Genomic DNA, 16,865 nt, shown 5'->3' on the forward strand with positions numbered 1-16,865 from the left:
CCTTCCACACCACCTCACTGCATTTCTTCCCTGCCTATGGAGAAGCTGTCTGGTGCCAAGGGCTAAAAGACAATTTGATTGCTAGATATTTGGATTAAATTCTTTACTGTGGGGGTGGTGAGACACTGGAACCCGTTGCCCAGAGAAGCTGTGTGTGCCCTCTCCCTGGAAGTGTTCAAGGCCAGGTTGGATGGGGCTTTGAGCAGCCTGGTCTGGTGGGAGGTGTCCCTGTCCATAGCAGGGAGGTTGGGCCAGATGATCTTTAGGGTTCCTTCCAACCCAAACCATTCTATGATTCTATGATTGCACATTGCTCCTGACCTGGACCAGATCTCAACTAGCTAGGCGTATACTAGGAGCACGTTATATACAAACAATGCTGCTTGCTTAAGAGCAGAAGGGGAGTACGACTCTTGTAAGTAGCATCTGTACATCACTCAGGGAGTGGCAAAGGGGAAAGCAGGTCACTGTGGCAAGACATAAATTTATTAAAGAATCCCTTAAGATGCGTAATCATTGTATTTCTCTTCCCCAAACAAATTGCTTCTGTTCTTCTCATGATCTTCTCATAATGTGCCCTTCATTGTTAGCCTTTTGGGCACCTCCTACAAAGCCGAGGGTATCATGCTGAACCTCCTCCAGACCAAGGCTGAGCAGGTGTGTAAGGTAGGAATGAAGCCTACCAAAAATGTACCTTCCCAAGAAAATGTTCCTCTCCTACTCCAGAATTTGTGCAAAAAACCTTCACTCCTCTTGGTTTTCCATATTCTCCCCTTTTTTTCTCTTCTTGTCCATGAAAACTTTAGAGCCTTCATTTTTGGACTTCATTAACTCTTCAGATAGGGAGTTATGGGTTGAAAAAAATCTTGTGCAGTGCCTATTCCCTACAAAGAGTGTGGGAGAAGGGTAGGGATTTCTGTGGTTAGAAGTCAAAATGGTTTTCTCAGGGCCACTTAGTTACTCATGCAGTGCCAGGACCATGAGGCCATGGCGCACACCACTGTCCAGATGAACTAAAACCTCCTGTCCTTGAAGCCTGTCCCCAACAAGGCCAGTGATGGGGAGAGATGATACAGAAGCAAGATACACCATCTGACCAGCACCACTGCCAAACACCTAGATGCTGTGTTTGGAGAGCACTGACAGGCTTGCATGGGATGCAGGATGACTCCAGCCATGTGCTTAGCCTGACATGTGGAGTCAGTGGAGGTGGCAGCAAGTGGGCAGACACGGGCTTGTGTTTTGCCCTAGGCTGGGGTCTTAATACCTACAGTGTTTCCCATAAGACTGCTGCTAAAGTGCTGCTCTCTTCTTACACAGCTGGGTGAGATAAGAATAATTTAAAAATAATAATAAGAAGAATAATTTATTACCAACTTCTACATGATAAGAAGCAATGGAAGACTGAAGGGCTGTCCCCTATGATTGGTCTGATGTTTAGAGATGTCTCTTCAAGTTGGCTCAGCTTCAGGATCTGCCAGTGCACATCCTTTTGCTGTTTGGGTTTAATTTTTCCTGGCAGGCCACCTGAGTTAGCTGCCTCCTGGCAATAATAGTTCTTCAGAGAAAAGGCAGCCCAACAGCACGTACAGGGCTTGTGGCACTCCTTCCTGGGAAACTCCCAGCTGCACCTTCAGGCACAAGGTGAGTGAAAGCCAAAGAAAGAACACTATGAAATAACAAGGAACAAAATAAAGTGATAACTCTGCCTCATGCTCCCCACCCCGGTTTGGGATTATTCAGATAGAGGTTATTTCCATGGGCAAAGCGTGAGCTGGCAGGACACCAAGTTGAGTATCCTAAACACCATAAGATTTGTCTCACACAATTTCTTCCAATGTGACTGCATTGTCCTTACACATAACTAATATCCACACTGCACAAACAGCATAGGACATAGTCCAGATCCACTGTTCTGTAAGGGAGACAGAGGATTATTGTCAGAGACTGCAAAAAGCTGAGAAACTTCTTTGCCAGATTATATTAAATTAATGAGACTGTTGACCTACATGTTTGCAATGAACACTGCTGATGAGTCCTTACTTTCTGAATGTTTCCGTGCTGCTCTGTCAGAGGTCACCCTAGACCCTTGTGTCAAAGTACTGAGAAACACTACAGCATTGCAGAGATTACATGAGGGCAAGGATGATCTCTGCATATATATATGCTCAGGTTAACATGTAGCCCATGCTGGATTTCCATGGATTAGTCAGAAATACTTTTTTTTGCAAAGTAAACCCCAGATTTTGGTCAAAAGCCAGATAAGCTCGCAGCTGAGCTGAATCCAGATTTATGAAGCGTGTCTGAGAGACTCTGGAAAACACAATTATGTACTTAAAAAAAAAAAGTTTTATTTAACAGTCAGAAAAAACCAAGTTAGTGTTGGGAAGTGATCTCTAACTTTTAGATTTCTGTCTCAGATATATCATTAGAGTTGGCTCCAGCAATTTGCAGGTTTTAGGCCCTGATCAAAATATCCACGGACAGATCAGGTATTATCGTTATTACTGAAAAACCTTCTCAAGTAAAGATTACTTATAGATGAGATGAATATTGAATAAATGTAATCCATGGATTAATTAGCTAAAGACCTATGTTAATCAGAAAGCAAGAAAGGGAGAAACACTAGCTCATTAAGCATTTAGAAGCATGTTGTGTGTGCTTCCAGGATTCGGTTACTCTCTCTCCATAACACAACTGCTTTTTATTTAACACTTGGAGGTGTGTGAGAAGTCCAATGTCCTCATACACTAAACCTCAAAACTGTCAAATTATGCAGCATTAGTCACCAATGTAAGGAGAAACAAACTAATGGTATAGGACAAAAAATACAGTGCTACAATTCCTCAAGTTGCTCGCACTCTGCATACAAAGTCTGACATTTACATAAGTAATAGCTGGATGAGTGGTCGTGCATTGCTTATTCCTACTTTGTGTGGAGTAACTCAAAGGTAAAAGACTAATCCATTAATCTCCCTGATCCATAATCCTAAGAAATCATAAACTCTGCAAGACACTTTATCCTCTTTACAAAATCAGGCTCATAAGCTGAGAACGGTAGCGTGCTCAGTGCTGAAGACTGGCAGCATTTCCCCATTGTACAGCTATAGAGGCTCAGGTCAGCCCCACACAGATATTTTGGTATCTGTCATCTGTTTGATGGACAAGCGCAGGCATAGGAAGTCCTCATGCGTGACCTCTCTCACAGCACACGAGATGTCTCGTTGCTCTCCCAGGCCTACCAGCCTTGGGGGTTGTTGCAAAGTTTTTGTATATGTGTCTTTTAACTAAGCACCTTCTATCTTCAAAGAAAGATGAGTGGCAAAATGACATTAAATGAAGACTATTTTTCTTACTTCAAAAGCAGCATTTTATAGAATATTTGACCTTAAGTTTTTTCCATTAATATTTCAGTGTTGCATATAAAGAGCAATATGTTCTTTTCTTGAAACTTTCTCATTTTGACCAACAGTCTTCAGCATCCAGTCCACCTGAAATGCACTACAAATGCAGCATCACACAGGTGAAAACAGTCCAGAGGTACAGCAAGTTCTCCACCAGCCTGATTCTGAGGGGATAGAAATTACAAAAAAATAAATTTCCAAAAACCACAATAGGCAAACAAGGCTGGCAAGTCCATGGTTTAGCCTCATTATGCTGCACTTTTTATTGGTCTCTGCTTGCATGACACCACGTTGTTGCACTAAACCATGCTGCTGGAGGTTCCCCAGGCACACCTGCCCAGCCTGTCTTCTGCATCGCACCCTCTGGCACTGCCTGGCCAACCTCAAAAGTGACGGTGGCTCTTCCTCTCCCTCCCTGTCCCCCCAGGGTAGGCGCCACAAAGGACGAAGACCCTGAGGTTTCCATCATCCTTGTGTGGCTGCACATAAGCCACAGGTGGATGACACTTCCAGAGGAGGACGATGGGATCAGCAGAAGTGGGAAATTTTGTTTATGCTGATCTTGAGGCTCTAAGGCAAAGTGAGCAGCAGATCATACACGAAGTGATTTGTTGTACCATAGCAACAAGGCAAGGGGTGCCACATGAGGGCTACAGATTTCCTGCGAGTTTGTTGTGCCCCAGGCCCTGTGACTGCATGAACAACCAGCACAAATTTGCCACCACCTCTGTGAATTGGAGTGCAGATTATAAAATCAAAAGATGGGAGTTTTGGCTCAGAACAGGAGGCAGAGGAATTACCCAGCAGGACATTTTGGTGCTTTGGCACCCCATGAGCTGCTATTCTGGAAGGCAGAGTATTTCTCAGGAAGGAGGTACATGGTCTCGAAACCAGGACACTCAATTTGCTCCTTCTTGAAGCATTTTGCATTACCTCTGGCAATGAGACACTCACATGTGCATACCCTGAGCATGCAAACAGCATCTGAGTATGTCTTGGTGGAGAAGAAGGGTGTCCTGAGGCAGAAGCAATGCCAGCACCAAGCACAGTATTGCAGGGCTGTGATAGGCATCCATACCCAATTGCCTCTTACCACCTGAATCTCCAGAATCCTGGTTTTCATTTAACAAGGAAAATTAAATACCTAAATCCTCTGTTTGGAAAAGAGATGCTTAGGGCTGAGGCTTGAGGCAACTGAAGTAGCCTGCAGAAAAGCTGTTCCAGTAGCCTCTAGCAATCACAAATTGCTCCTTTTTGCCTGGAGTAGTATTAATGCAATGACTTACTGATCACATTTTGGAAAAACTTTACAACCTACCACAACTACATATAGGGTTATAAGTGAAACTTGTTCACTAGCAAGAACTTCAAAGACCATTATTGCTGTCTTCGGCCCCAGTCAGCCCCACTGGTATGGGGAACACACAGTGGAAATGCCCTGTGTGATGAACTTGTAGGGTTAGAGTTAATAATGTATGGGCATACACCATCCATTATGTATTTAGCTCAGGCGAGCTAAGCTAAAGTCAAAGGCAGATCAAACAATCCATGAGATTGGAGTTAAAATACTCAAAAGGTGTCTTTGGGCCAAAATTCAGCAATCAAAAGGAAGCAGAGAGTCTCCTGTTCAGGCTGGAACCTTCTCTGGTGCTGCACCTGACTCGGAGTGGGAGTCACCTGCAAGAGCTGGTGATGGCAGCAGCCTCAAGCTGATCTCCACAACATTCCTCTCTTTTGGGAAGGAAGGAGGGAATTAACCCTCTCCCTGCCAACACTCGGAAAAGAGCCTTTGTGTGCTCTTGCCACGCCAGGTCCCCCAAGGGACGTTCACGGAAGCTGGGGGTCTGCAGCAGACTTTATGGATGGTGTGAGGGTTATCTTTCCTAGTGGGAAACCATTCCTGTGAAATCCGCATGCCTGCAGGAGAAACCTTGCCCTAGGGATGCATCAGCTCTCCAAGAAAGCTACATCTGGGGCAGATGCTGCAGGTTTTACACTGGAGATAGCTCAGACAAACCTATCCTTAGCCCATTGAAAGGCTGCAAGCTGCAATGTGCAATACAATACTTTGTGGGACTAAAGGACCTTCCGAATGAGGGTCTCGCATTAATTAATTAAGCCTCAGAGCACCTAGAAGGAAAATCTATCCTATTTTGCCAGCAAGTGCAATGAGTATGCAAAGGTCACACAGAACAGAGGAGCAAAGGAAAGAGAGATCTCAGTGCTCCAACTCCTGACTCCTTGCTGCATCTATTAGCCCATGAGTCCCCTACAAAGGACACACATGGAGGACAAAACGTGACCCACAGCTGTACCTCAAGGGACACCACACTGGGAGGCATAATAAGGTGCAGGAGAATGACTAACAGGGTTACACAGATTGACGCAGGTCAGTAAAGAATATGGCATTAAGAAAATTGATCCTTTCAAAGCCTCCAGCCACATGCTTATGTCAGAACCAGACGTGACTTGTGTCAGTGTTTCATACGATACCATCAAGTATCCGCCAAAGGGCTTTCCTTCATGTTTAAATAATGAAATGCAATGTAATGCCAGCAGGTGCTTTTTTTTCACAGAGAGAAGTGAGCAGAAGAGGAAGGGTTTGGGTGGGCTGAGGCAGAGCTTGGGTCTCCCCTGTCTCCCCTACCCCTCCCTGCCCTCTCCTGCCCACATGGCTCGCAAGCAGGAGGTCATCAGTGGCTGGATGTGCCCATCTGTCCGCAGTGACAAGCAGACAAGCACATGGGCGCTGGAAGAGCAAATAACTTCTGTATGACCAGGGTGTGTGAGTGCAGCGTAGCAGCTACGGTGTCTGTGCAAAAGACGGGAGGCTGTCATGGAGAAGAAAAAGAAATGTTCTTTACAGGTCATCATGGAAGATGGTTGGTATCGCTATGAGATCATTTCAGTTTGGATGCTGCCAAATACTTGAGAAACTGTCTCATGGCTTTCCAAGCACATCATTTTGCATGTCTCCAAGATCATGCAATTTCAGTTTGCTTCTGCAAGGAACTTTAGTCAATTTCCCAGACTAAAGTAAATATTAAGAGAGTCACTGTAGGAAAAGAATATAATGTATAATCAATAAGGGACATGCTGCCAAGCTCAGCTGGCACTTAAGGATGAGCTGTGTAAAGCATCGCGTGTGTAAATCCCAGCAACAAATGCAATTTCTCTTTGTTCTTTGTCTTGCAGCTGGAATAGAGATTGATGGACAAGTCGAAAGTGACACAGAGAGTGAAGGTAATGTAGAGACGAAAATATGTGTTCTTGTTTGAAATACAGGAGGTGATAACTTTTCTTTTTCTGTCTGGGTTGTGACTTGCTCTGCAACAGGAATCATTTCATGAGCTACTTTTAAGCAAGCAGATTTTTCCCCTGAGGGTTGACTTACAATTGCGATATGTAAAACACTATTCTTAGAGCAGTCTGTCCACTTTCATCCATGCTCCTTAAGTAGGAGGCTGTTGGAGCCCACGTCCCTTGGCAGTCATACCTGGTAAATCAGGCTTCACAGTAAAGCATCACCCTATGAAGGGCTTTGCATCACACCAAGGTCCTACCTGTGCTCCCTGTAATGCTCACTTAGACTGTAACATGCTGGTATCTTGATTAATCATGGCCAAGGAAGATAAAAACGAAAATGGTTTGGAGGCAGCCTAATGGCTGTTAGAAAAATCAGGAAGAGACAGTGATAGGATTAATAACAGCTTTAACCCTGCATGTATATATTAAATAAAGAGAAATAGCTAAGGGGTAGGATTGTAACACTACATAAAGAGACTTAGCTAACAGGTAAGATCATAGCAGCACTGAGTAGGTGATATGAACCTACGCTACTGCAAAAATGGTTCACAACTGTTTCTGTATGATCCATAAAATACGAGAAAGTAATTAGCAAATGACAGGGATTTATTTTGTTAATTATATCCACCTTTCCCATACAGGCAAACAAGGAAATAAGATAGAAGTAACAAATGTAGGCTCCATGCTTAACCTAATATTTGATACACTGCAAATGAAAACCCTGACAGTTGGCTGCACAAAATAAGTATTTTCTCAAAGAGGGTATGTGGTCCTTTGACACAGATCACTAACTGAAATTCAGTGGAGATGGACCATTACATAATATCCAAAATTTACCTAATGTCTCCTGAGAAATTAGTCAAAAGCTTCTTCTCGTTCCCAGTGACAAGTGTGACAACCACCATCTACTATTTTTTTACCACTAATAAGCAAAAACTATTTGCTTGTTATTAATTTCTAACTTTTCACCAGAACAAAAATGCAAATGCTCACATTCTTTTTGCTTCTATTTTCATAGCCTTTTAAGCTGCTCATTTTTCACCCTGGGTCCCAATCCAGCACAATTTCCTTTATGTTCCATTACAGTTCCTCCAATTTTGGGGAAAAAAATCAATGTCAACATTATAAATGTCATCTTTTTGTTTGTTTGTTTGAACTTTTTATTTTCATCAGCCAGAAATTTGGAAAATCAGAAGCCAAAAAACTCTGGAAAGTGACTTTGAAATTTATTTTAATTAATTTGGTGGTAAAAGGGATGGAGGGGCTTTGGGTTTTTTGAATGTTTTTTCCACTTTCCATTACATTCTGCAATTAAATCATGCTCCATTTCAATTCTTCAAAATGAAAGCACTTCTGACTTCTGGACAAATGAGCTTTTTAGCTGGCAATGCCAATGAGAATGAAACGTTCATCAGAGACTATCTGGGTTGGTGTTCTTTTTGTCTCTGAATATAGATCTTCCTATAGAAAAGAAAACTCAGAGAAACAAGACCTGGTGCTGCCTAAGCTGTATCTTTTCTCTATATAAATAGAAGACCTCCATTCCCAGCATTGAAAAGTAGACAGCTTTCAAAGACATTGCACCATCAACCACATTACATACTGTAAAACTGACTGTAATTTCTATTTCCATTGCTCTGATACGTTCACAGGTCAGGAAGATATCTGTGCTCTCTGTTGGATAGGCTTTTGCATTTGTAACTAATTTCCAATTTTCTTATTGCCATGGATCAGTGACTGATGTACTAAAAATTAGCTGTACTGTTTTAAATCGGCGTTGCATAACCAAAGAGTTGGACATGATTCTTGGACGGGGTATAACACAAAACCCACCGTGGTCAATGGGCATCTGCTCATTGACTTTGCTAAGGTTTGCAACAGGCATCCTGCCCACCTGTACTTTTCTGATGAATCCTCATTTTGCCAGCATGAAAAGCTAAATGCGTCCCAAAGTACTTGTTTTTTTATCTCTTGCAGAAGACGAAGTAAAGGACAAAATGCGCAAGAAACAGCCCCTCAGGAGAAGTGGCAGAGCAAGCAGACTTGAAAGGAAAAAGCAAGAGAAAGACAGAGAAGAAGATGAGATCAGAGAGGAGGACAGCTGTAGCCAACAAAACATAGCTTCCAGGAAAAAAAACTACCAAAGGAATAACAGTGATGGGAAAAAGGCAGGTGAGGAAGGAAGCCGGCAGAGAGAGAGAGGCAAAAAGGCTCATTCCAAACAACAAAAGGAGTCAGAAAACAAAGAAAAGAAAACAAACAAGAAAGGAAAGGAGGGGGAGAACAAACAGAAGAAAGACAGGAAAAACAGGTAATTAAACAACCCCTGAGTACAGAAGTATTGACACACCATGAGCTTGTGTCATGTGGGTCAGAACTGCAAAACCAATAGACCGCGAATGAGTTGCTGCTCTCCCAAAAGAGATACAATGCTGGAAAACAGTGGTGTAAAATGCCATCCAGACAAACTCTGTCCAAGGTCTCCTGTTGTTATTTTCCAGACAGGATGAGCTCCATGCATGTAGTGGAGTCCTAGTGCATACAGCTGGGGGTAGAAAAGCACTCTTAAACAAGACAGCTTCAGCAACTGATATCTGAGCACAATTTTTTTGGTCAGTCTATGGAAACATTCAGGTTAAAATGGATCTCTCTGCTTTTCCTCTTGCAAATCTTACTTATCCCAAACTTCTGCTTCTCCCTGTATGTTTCATTTCCCTCTAAAGTCATGAAAAACATTTTTTCAGAGCCAGCTGTAGTCCTAGACAATGCTTCTGTAGCTGAAGCATGGTCCAAAGCACAATACTGGGTGAGTTACAGTGTGATGCCACAGCCTCTTTATTATCCTGGCTGGAAGCAGCCACGCTCTGAGCACAAACACAGGGCCACACTGGTGTCTCACCAAGCCAGGGGACAATGAGGCACTGTGCCCACATCAGAGTGGGATCCCCGGGGGCTAGCAGCACTGTGCCCACCCCAAACAAGACCTTCCCTCTCCTGCAAGGTTTTCCATTTTGCGCCCTTCACTTTGTATCTCTCCCAGCGCTTCTTCTGCTTCTTCCAACTCATCTGACGAGGAGTCACTGTCAGAGGAAGAGCTTGCAATGCTGATGGAGGAGGTGGAGCAAAAGAAAAAACTGATTTCCACCATGAGGAACAAGCCCTGGAAGATGGTGAAAAAGCTCTCGGTGCTCAGGTACCTGTCACACTGGAAACCCACACCCCTGGAGTCTTTGATGACTGTCAGATGCACTTTGCCTTTCCTAGAAATTGCATTTTGCTGCTGCTACTGCAACACCCCAGTCTCAGGCAGAGCCTGGCCAGCCTGTCTGGGTTTAAATGGTCAGAATTAAAATGTGGAATTTGATTTTCAGCCTCTGTAACCAAAGAACAGGCAAGGTGCAAATCTGTTCAACTGATACCCACGGCCAGGTCATTCTACCCTTGTATTTAAAACCAAATGACTCACTACTGTCAGACTACTTGTTAAAGCAAACTCTGCACCGTGGTTTGCTTATTCATGTCCATTGTCAGAAAGAAATCAGAGTGGCAAAGTGCCGTGTTACTTCACACTTCCTGAGATAATGCTGCTTGGAAAAAATGCTCAATTTTTTGCAGTTTTATGAAGCAAAGATAGTATTGTCTCCCAGGCCATGCTGAATGTGGGAACAGCACAGGCAGCTTCAGAGACCCCTTAGTGCAGAGCAATGGCAGGACATGGGCCAGGGCTGACCAGGGAAATCAAAAGCCACAGGTCAACAGGGAATGGCGGTAACAAACCATTCCCAAGTCAAGGCAATGATTCAGATCCCAGCTCTATTTAAAAAAAAAATCTGAAACCAGAAAGGCTTTCAAAATAGTGTTGTACAGGTGTACACAACCCCAAGGGAAGTGGTGATGTTCCCCCTCCATCTTTGCCAAGAGGCTGCTCAGAACTGCAGTGACCAGGCTGTGAAGGATGGTAGTCACCATGTGTCTCTGTTTCTCTCTTTTACACCCTGAAGGTCAAGACCTGCTCCATCTTCCATTAAAATTAGAAGCCTTGAACACTGCCAATTATTTTTAAAAATCTGAGTAAAGATCTATAGAGGGAAACTTCATAAAAGCAGCTTTTCTATCTCACAGTCATGCTATAAGCCTGAGCTCATTACAAATACAGTCCTATGACCCTCTATATCCAAAGTTCTGCAAGAAAAGTAAAAAAAAGCAAAGTAGTATTATTTCTGGCATATTTTCCCTTTGGTGTAGGATTCTGGCTAAAATTCTGCCTAGGATCATGTTTGATAACATACCTCCAGCCTTTCATCTTATCCCTGAACCATGGCAATCATTACCACCCAGCAATGAACCTAAACAAAATTATTGCATTGCTTGCACTGGGGTCTCCAGAAAGGCTCTCCAAGTGCTGTACATTCATTATTTTGGCTGCACGGACTCAACTCTGAGACAAGAAGGGATTAGTCCCATTGCACAGATGAGGAATGTGAAACACAAAGAGAGTGAAACAATATGTTCAAGACAGAAATTTCAATTTAGGTTTGCAAATAAAGTCACAGGTTATTTTCCTAAGTTTACGGGCTCAGCTAGCCAACTATTTTTACCAAGTAGAAGTCTGTCATACCTACAGGCTTAGGGTGGCAAAGGACCTCCTGACTTCTTAAAATTAATCTTTTCTCATGTTGTATCATCAACATTGACAGAGGATATAATCTTATTCACAAACTCAGCATATTCTAATAGTATCTACCTAAGTTCTTTTGTCTGTATTTCCCTTAGAAACCTATTCTAAAACTAATTTCAATTTGCAGCTTGATTTTGCTCCTGATCAGGATACACTCATTCCTCTGGCTCTGAGATTATCTAGTTGGACCATTGGGATGTCTCTGATATTCATCCAGGGAGGTGATAATGGAGAGAAATTCTGCAACCTGTGGAGTTTGTTTTGCTATTAAATGTTGGTTTGTTTTTTTTCTTAACCAATGCACTAGGAGAGAGAAATTGTAACAGACATGGCAGGGTGGGTGAGCTATGGAGCAAGAGGAACAAGCAGGCTTTTGGTTTACACTCAAGGAAAAGCAGGGAGCAAGATTTATGGCATATCTCTGCTGCATGAGCAGAAACACTTTGAGGACACATTAACTATCCCTAGGTGGGCATGTAAGCTCTTCATGGCATAGTAACCCCACCAGCAGACAGCAGACAGCACCCCAGACACTGCACGGGGTGCAGAGAACCCAAATCCCTGCCTTCACATGGGGAGGGCAGCACAGGTACATTCCCACTCCTGCAGGCAGACATGAAAAGCTAAAGATCCCTTTGCTGTTTCAATAACCTGCTTGTTTATTTTCCAATTAGGGAGGCACAAGCTTTTGTAGAGAAATTTGAAGGAGCTCTGGGAAAAGGGAAGGGCAAAAAGTTGTACGCGTATAAGATGATGATGGCAAAGGTAAGTACTACAGTGATGTCAGGAAAAAGCTTGGGTACCTGGTTACACATTCAGCCCATTTTTGGTAGGCTTTATTAACCCATATTTGGTAAAAGACACACCAGGAAATCACAACAAATCTTCCTGCCCGCATTCAAAAGACTACTAGCCAGCTTCAAATCTGTGATGATCACGGAAAGAACAAGGGGAATTTTCCCCCTACCTGAATCTCATCACCATTGTACCAGAAGCAAGGAAGGGTTTGGAGGAGCAGGATAAAATATGGTTTTCTGGTAACAATCTCCAAAACCTTGGTCTGTGAGACAAGGTACCCCAAAAGAGGAGAGAGGCCATGCCAAACTTTTGCGTTGCCCCATGGACTCCTGTAAAATGTCATCTTCCCCATTAATGAGACAACAAGGAAGATGAATGTGTTTAGAGACTGAAGTTGGTAACCAAGTTGCATGTTGTCCTGGAGATTACACTGAGAAATGAAAAATGGAGCTAGGCCTCAGATGACTAAATCAACAGAAGCTTAGCTGCTGGTCTGATGAGGGGGTATTTAAGGTCAGTATTTTACCATGTTAAATTTTGTTTTAATGGATTTGGTTTTGCATCAATTCAGTCAAATCCAGACCTAGGTCTGAATTTTCCACCCCTACATAATATGGTAAACTCATAGCACAACCAGAACTTTCCAAAAGCCTGGGAAAGTTAAAATTAAGATCATGAATGCAAATATTTGGGGGTGAAGGGCTTTTGAATTGGCAGTAGTTTCTGAAATAGTCTAAAAGCTCAGACCCATACGAGAGTTTTTCTTTGGACTTTACACCCAACTTCTAGTAATGCTACCAAACCCTGATATTAGAAAGCCCTGCAGAAGAAGCACTCTCCCTCTTTACTCCTCTCTGCTCACAGCAATGTTGTCTTGTTTCAGAAATGGGTGAAATTTAAGAGAGACTTCGACAATTTTAAAACCCAGTGCATACCCTGGGAGATGAAGATAAAAGAAGTGGAGAGTAAGTGGAAGTTTATGCTGTGCAGTGGCAATGAGACATTTTGTAAGACAGCTTTGCCTTGATCCAGTGAAGCTCCAGTTCCCTGGTCCCCAGTCTTCACTCACACTGGCCACCACTGCCAAACTCGCACCCCAGGCAGCACCAGGCTTTGCCATCTCCATCAGCAGTGGGGACTGTTGGGACGGTCTTGGGCAGCACACAGGGGAAGACCTGAAGGCAAAGGGGTCCAGGTCTTGCTAAGAACAGTTTACCACTCCTAAACTCCTAACCACCAAGTGTCTTCTTGTTCAAGGTCACTTCGGCTCCTCAGTCGCTTCCTACTTCATATTTCTGCGGTGGATGTATGGAGTAAATCTTGTCCTTTTTGGGCTAATATTTGGATTGGTTATAATTCCAGAGGTAAGTGCTTAATTCTACTTTCAGTAATGTCTTGTATACTGCTTAACATGAACATGAGATTGATAGCACAGGCAAGTTCCTTATAACAAATAGTGTTTAGAAAAACTGAATGTACATGGACAATTATCTACAAAGGACAAGGCTGTTACTAACACAGGAATACAAGTTGGATTGATATCAGGAGACCTAAAATGCTATCAAAGATCCTACCCATCCAGCAGCTAAAACAGGAGCTCAAAAACCTAATTTAAGGCTAGCTTTATATTTTGGCTAAAGTAAAATGCATGGCCTATAAATCCTTGGTACAAGCTCAGGTCCATAAGAGCCATAAGAAATGGACTGTGCTCTGAAAGTGATTAAGAAACCCTGCTTTTGGGTCCTCTGGGGGGCACGGGCATAGGGCAGCAGCCATGGCACAGCCTCACAGGACGGGCCATCGATGGAAGGAACAAACAATTTCCCAGCACTTTGCGAACTAGCATTTGTTTGGGAAATACCCTTTTCTGTACTTCTAATTCAGATTATTCACAAGGAAGAGTTTTATTTTTTGTTTTTCTATTTCTCGCTGTTCTTGGAGAAGGAAAAGGATCTCATAGCCAAATTAATATAATCGTTTATTGAAGAATTTTTTAATGCAGCCATTACAGCTCTGGCTAAATTACTCAGTGCAGTCTTTAAAGGCTGTGCAATCCGCAGACAGTGACATCTGTTCTGTTCAATGCAGATTTTTATGGAGCAAAAATGCAGGACATAGTCTCTCCTGAGGACCATGCTTTTGTTCTCCTTAATGTGGTTGCTCACACTATTTGAAAGTAAAAGCTCTGTTTCCTCTCAGGCTGAAGTGACATAACCATAAGCAGTGAACAATACAAATGCGTATGGTAGAAGTCTAAACAGCTTTTGTCTCTAAAGTAGGCATACTGTTACTCATTGCCTACTGAGCTGTTACGATATGGAGAGTAGCTAAGCAATAAACATTTAATCATAAATGATTCTGAAATTAATTAGCCCTAAAAAACAAGTGATAGATGATATGCTAGGACCTTTCTAGGCTATGAATGCTAATGAGATATTTTGGTGTGAGCACCAGTTAGAGTCTGCTTGTAGATATATTATTAAGTCTCCGTAGCCCTTGATGTTCTCTGCATGGACTTCAGTAGCTACTGGCCTTGCTGCAAGACCTGCTTTGCCTGATGCCATCAGGAGAGGCTGAACCATGAAAAATGTTATTTGCATCATTTTGTCATATGCTTTTTTTGCCCAAACCTAACTGCCCTTCACCTTGAAGGTGAATAGACTATTCAAGACTATATAATACAAAATATTCTGCAAGCTTGACCCAGTGCTCTTGACTTCTCTCAGAGGAAGAGTCCTGCATAAATAGATAAAGCTAATCCCTTTATTGCATTAGGTCCATGAAGTTCAAGCAAAGGAATTCTTGCTAAATTAAGAACATTTAAACCGGAGCTGTTCATTGAGGGATACAGGTCCTTGGCAAAATACTTCCTGTGCAATGGCTATTACCAGGGAAAGGGAACTCCTCTGGTTATTTGAGTGAAATTAATTCTGCTCTGGTATTAAGAAATAACATATATATTAAAATCAACCAAAAGGAAAAGCAACCCAAAAGAGACTCATTAAGAAAAAAAACTGCTAAAAACTGTACAGTGTGTTACACTATACACGCAGCTGTTATTAATGTTCACCAGGTCCTGATGGGAATGCCATATGGGAGCACGCCGAGGAAAACCGTACCCCGGGCTGAACAAGCAACAGCTATGGATTTTTCAGTTCTTTGGGATTTTGAGGTAAGTACAGGAATGTTAATAGTAAGAGATCAGTTGAATACCTCCTAAAACACCTCAGAAGTTTGTGGCACTACAGAGATTCATATGTTCCAAGACAAATCAGCAATGCACCTATTTCTTCCAGAAGATGAAAACACCTGCTGCCACAAAATCTTTGTGGATGTCCAGAGATTTCTAGCTCAAATGGACACCTGCATATGGATTTGAACCACTTCTATATGCAACTGTGCCAGCTGGCATATGCCACATGTGCGTGTATACACACAAACACACACAGGCATACATTTCTTGGTTTGCAGGAATAAAGCAGGTGCATTTTTATTCCAAAGAGGACATATCACATCCCAACACAGCTGGCTAACACCACCCAAAATGTGTCTGTCTGGAGTCAATGAGGTGCAAAAGAATAAAGTAAATTCTGCTAAGGCCAGTGAAGTTACACAGGTCCACACGGAAGGAAGTCAACACACAATAAATACATATCTGTTTTATTTTAAATCTACATAGAACAATTTACAGAAATCTATATCATCTCACATTCATAATGTAGAATTTTATTCAGAAAAAAACCCCAAGTACTTTGTATGCACAAAAGCTATTTTAACTCCAACTAGAAAGCACTCAGGTGAAACACAAGAGCTGCTCTGAACCAGGTGAGTTCAAGCTGTGGACCCCCTTTGTGGGCAGGGAGCACCTTGCCAAACCACTGAACTTGCTCACAGTCTTGGGAAGGGGATCGCTCCCCACCTCTCTGCCATCCCCTGTTCCCCTGGAATAGTTATACGAGCCTGAGGCTGGAACCAAATTTTAAGACTTGCACCCAAAGGGAAAGCTTGAGTTTTCAGCTGCCTGTAAGCGCTCAGACCCCTCCCCAGTTGCTCTTTGCCTTTGAAGATTTAGGCCAAAAGGATTAAGCGTTTTTAGGGGACAGCCCAAAAAAGAAAAATATGTGTGCAGGGTGTGAAGAGGTTCTGCTGTGGCCAGTATCTTGGGATCAGACTTTCAAAGTTGGTACTTCTGGAAATAGCTTTTGAATACTTGTTGGCACTGTCCCACATATGACAAAAATGGGACCCAGTCATTCTGTAATAAAACCCTTCACAATTTCCTTAGCTAACCACCCCCCACCCCGTCAACAACTACTTTAATGGAAGCCAGATTATTTCAAATAATTTACTAATAAGACTTCAAATATTGGTGTGTCCAGGAATCTGACAGGGCCAGACCTTTGTTCACCACCTATTTTCTGCTGAGGATCTTTTTAGCTGTTGCTCTCCTAAACTTTACACTCACTTGCCAGAATCCAAAATTCAGAGGTGTATTAGCGACCCTTTGAATAACATGCTCATTTGAGCATCACACTGTAAGAATACAAGAAGTGGCATTTTAACTCATTCATCCGGAAAAACAAGCAAATTTTTAAAACCACAAAAAAACCCCAACCCAAAACAAACAGAAAAAAGTGCATTAAAGACTGGCTACCATGACCTGCCAGTCCCCTGCCCGT

The 16,865-nt window shown here is 42.7% G+C and overlaps 1 protein-coding gene across 1 annotated transcript in view; it reads left to right on the top strand.

Moving 5' to 3' along the window:
* Positions 1-6,240: 6,240 nt before the first annotated feature.
* The window catches only part of TMC2 (transmembrane channel-like 2), a 31,707-nt gene continuing 21,082 nt past the window's right edge, over positions 6,241-16,865 (top strand). Inside the window, exons 1-8 of the mRNA XM_010185622.1 lie at positions 6,241-6,286; positions 6,600-6,647; positions 8,688-9,021; positions 9,751-9,903; positions 12,063-12,153; positions 13,070-13,151; positions 13,444-13,550; positions 15,260-15,358. Coding sequence (XP_010183924.1) covers positions 6,241-6,286; positions 6,600-6,647; positions 8,688-9,021; positions 9,751-9,903; positions 12,063-12,153; positions 13,070-13,151; positions 13,444-13,550; positions 15,260-15,358 — 960 coding nt within the window. The remainder of the gene's footprint in view (positions 6,287-6,599; positions 6,648-8,687; positions 9,022-9,750; positions 9,904-12,062; positions 12,154-13,069; positions 13,152-13,443; positions 13,551-15,259; positions 15,359-16,865) is intronic.

Source organism: Mesitornis unicolor, unplaced genomic scaffold, assembly GCF_000695765.1.
Source record: "Mesitornis unicolor isolate BGI_N332 unplaced genomic scaffold, ASM69576v1 scaffold9815, whole genome shotgun sequence".
NCBI lineage: Eukaryota > Metazoa > Chordata > Aves > Mesitornithiformes > Mesitornithidae > Mesitornis > Mesitornis unicolor.